This window comes from Morone saxatilis, unplaced genomic scaffold (genome assembly GCF_004916995.1).
Source record: "Morone saxatilis isolate NCDOM2014 unplaced genomic scaffold, NCSU_SB_2.0 Contig16, whole genome shotgun sequence".
NCBI classification, from domain to species: domain Eukaryota; kingdom Metazoa; phylum Chordata; class Actinopteri; family Moronidae; genus Morone; species Morone saxatilis.
This window is the reverse complement of record NW_023339718.1, coordinates 17,661,057-17,662,689: the sequence shown is the minus strand read 5'-3', so window position 1 is coordinate 17,662,689 and position 1,633 is coordinate 17,661,057. Positions and strand designations below refer to the sequence as shown.

At 42.3% G+C, this 1,633-nt stretch overlaps 1 protein-coding gene across 1 annotated transcript in view; it reads left to right on the top strand.

Moving 5' to 3' along the window:
• Positions 1-977: 977 nt before the first annotated feature.
• The window catches only part of fbxw8 (F-box and WD repeat domain containing 8), a gene marked incomplete at its 5' end in the record, with an annotated part of 27,195 nt that continues 26,539 nt past the window's right edge, over positions 978-1,633 (top strand). The window contains 2 exon segments of the mRNA XM_035658003.1: positions 978-1,055; positions 1,137-1,241. Coding sequence (XP_035513896.1) covers positions 978-1,055; positions 1,137-1,241 — 183 coding nt within the window.

The window sequence follows — 1,633 nt, the reverse complement described above, 5'->3', positions numbered from 1 at the left end:
TCTTTCTCTCCCTCTCTCTCTCCCCCTCTCTCTACTGTATTATTCATTACAGTGTCACATGGTGTGGGGGTTTACATCATCTTTTCCCAAACGAGAGATGCGATGGTTAACTCTTGAATTTCTCCTGCCTGCTTTGATCTGAGGAGTCTTTTGTTGCAGGGTGTGCGCATACATTGTGTTCTCTCCTCTTCTTCTTTTTTTTTTTTCAACTGTATAAGATGCATTTTGTGTTATATTCAGATATGCATATCCTACTATCATTGGATATGAAATATCTGCATTCATATTCCGAACAATTTCCAGCTGTGGCCACAAAAACACATATGACCCCTGAGAATGGCCGCTTCTATAATGAAACTGAGGAATTAAAAACTGGCGGAACTAGTGTACAGTAGCGCCATGTCCCTCTTCGGACTGTTTATAGAGAAGGACATTTGCTTATTTTGCGTCGGTGTCGAGCTATGGCTTCCCTTAACTGCTCTGGATAACAAACACATTCCTGCTGCACCGCTTTATAACACTATAATGTTACATTTTGTCAACGATGATTGAGAAATATGGCCGAGGACGAACTCGTTGCGTTCAGGAAGCGTTGGAAACAAGAGTTAACGACTAAAAAAGAGGAGCACCCACTTGTTTGTGCTCCTTCCCCCTGCTGTGATGCTCCTGGTCAGTCCGGCCAGAGAGACTTTAAAAACAGGTATTTTGAAGACTCGAAAGAAAATCTCAACAAGGACTGTAGTGCTTCAAAACCAGTAGTGGATAGTGGTTGTACTGAGGATGAAGGACGCGTTGGAAGAGGAGGAGGAGGAGAAGCTGCAGCAGAGTCAGAGGATCAGCCAGATTATGTGTCCATTGCACATAGTTTGCTGGACGGGAGGACCAGTCCCCTGCTGGACAGGATTCAGGAGGAGAGGACCAGGAGAAAGAGGCAGTATCATAACATGACTAATGCCTGCAGCACATCCCTGCAGCAGCAGCAGCAGCAGAAGCAGCAGCCTCAGAGGAAGGTCAAGAAGGACGAGGAGCTGCTGGATCAACTCATTCAAGATCTGGTATGAGGACGATGATGGAAATCAGGACGATGGTGTGGATGGTGGTCTGTGTATAATGTGCTGTTATTCTTTCTTCTGCAGAATGAAGTCAATGACATTCCCTTCTTCGATGTTGATTTGCCATACGAGTTGGCATTGAAGATATTCCAGTATCTCAACTGTACTGAGCTGGGCCGATGTGCACAGGTAGGCTGCTGTAGTAACACTAGAGCTCTGCTTTATAAAGTGAAAGAGAGAAGAATGAACCTCACACCAAATGAACAGCCGTAAACTCACCTTATTTTGTGTATAATAATCTGCAGTTTCTTATAATAATATAATAATCTGCAGATATAAAGAGTCCCTGCTGGCACATTTTAAAAAGTAGAGTAGAGTAGATCCTGTAGCGGGCTTTTGGTAGGAAAAACTGAGAGAAACAGAACAAACAAACAAACAAACAAACCAAGAAAACACATTTATGCTATACTAAATAAGGTTCATATTTTTCAGGTCTCTCAAATTTAAATACTAGACAACCAGTTCAGCCCTCAACAATTATTCATTTAAAATCTCAGAAGGACAAATCATACTTTAATTAA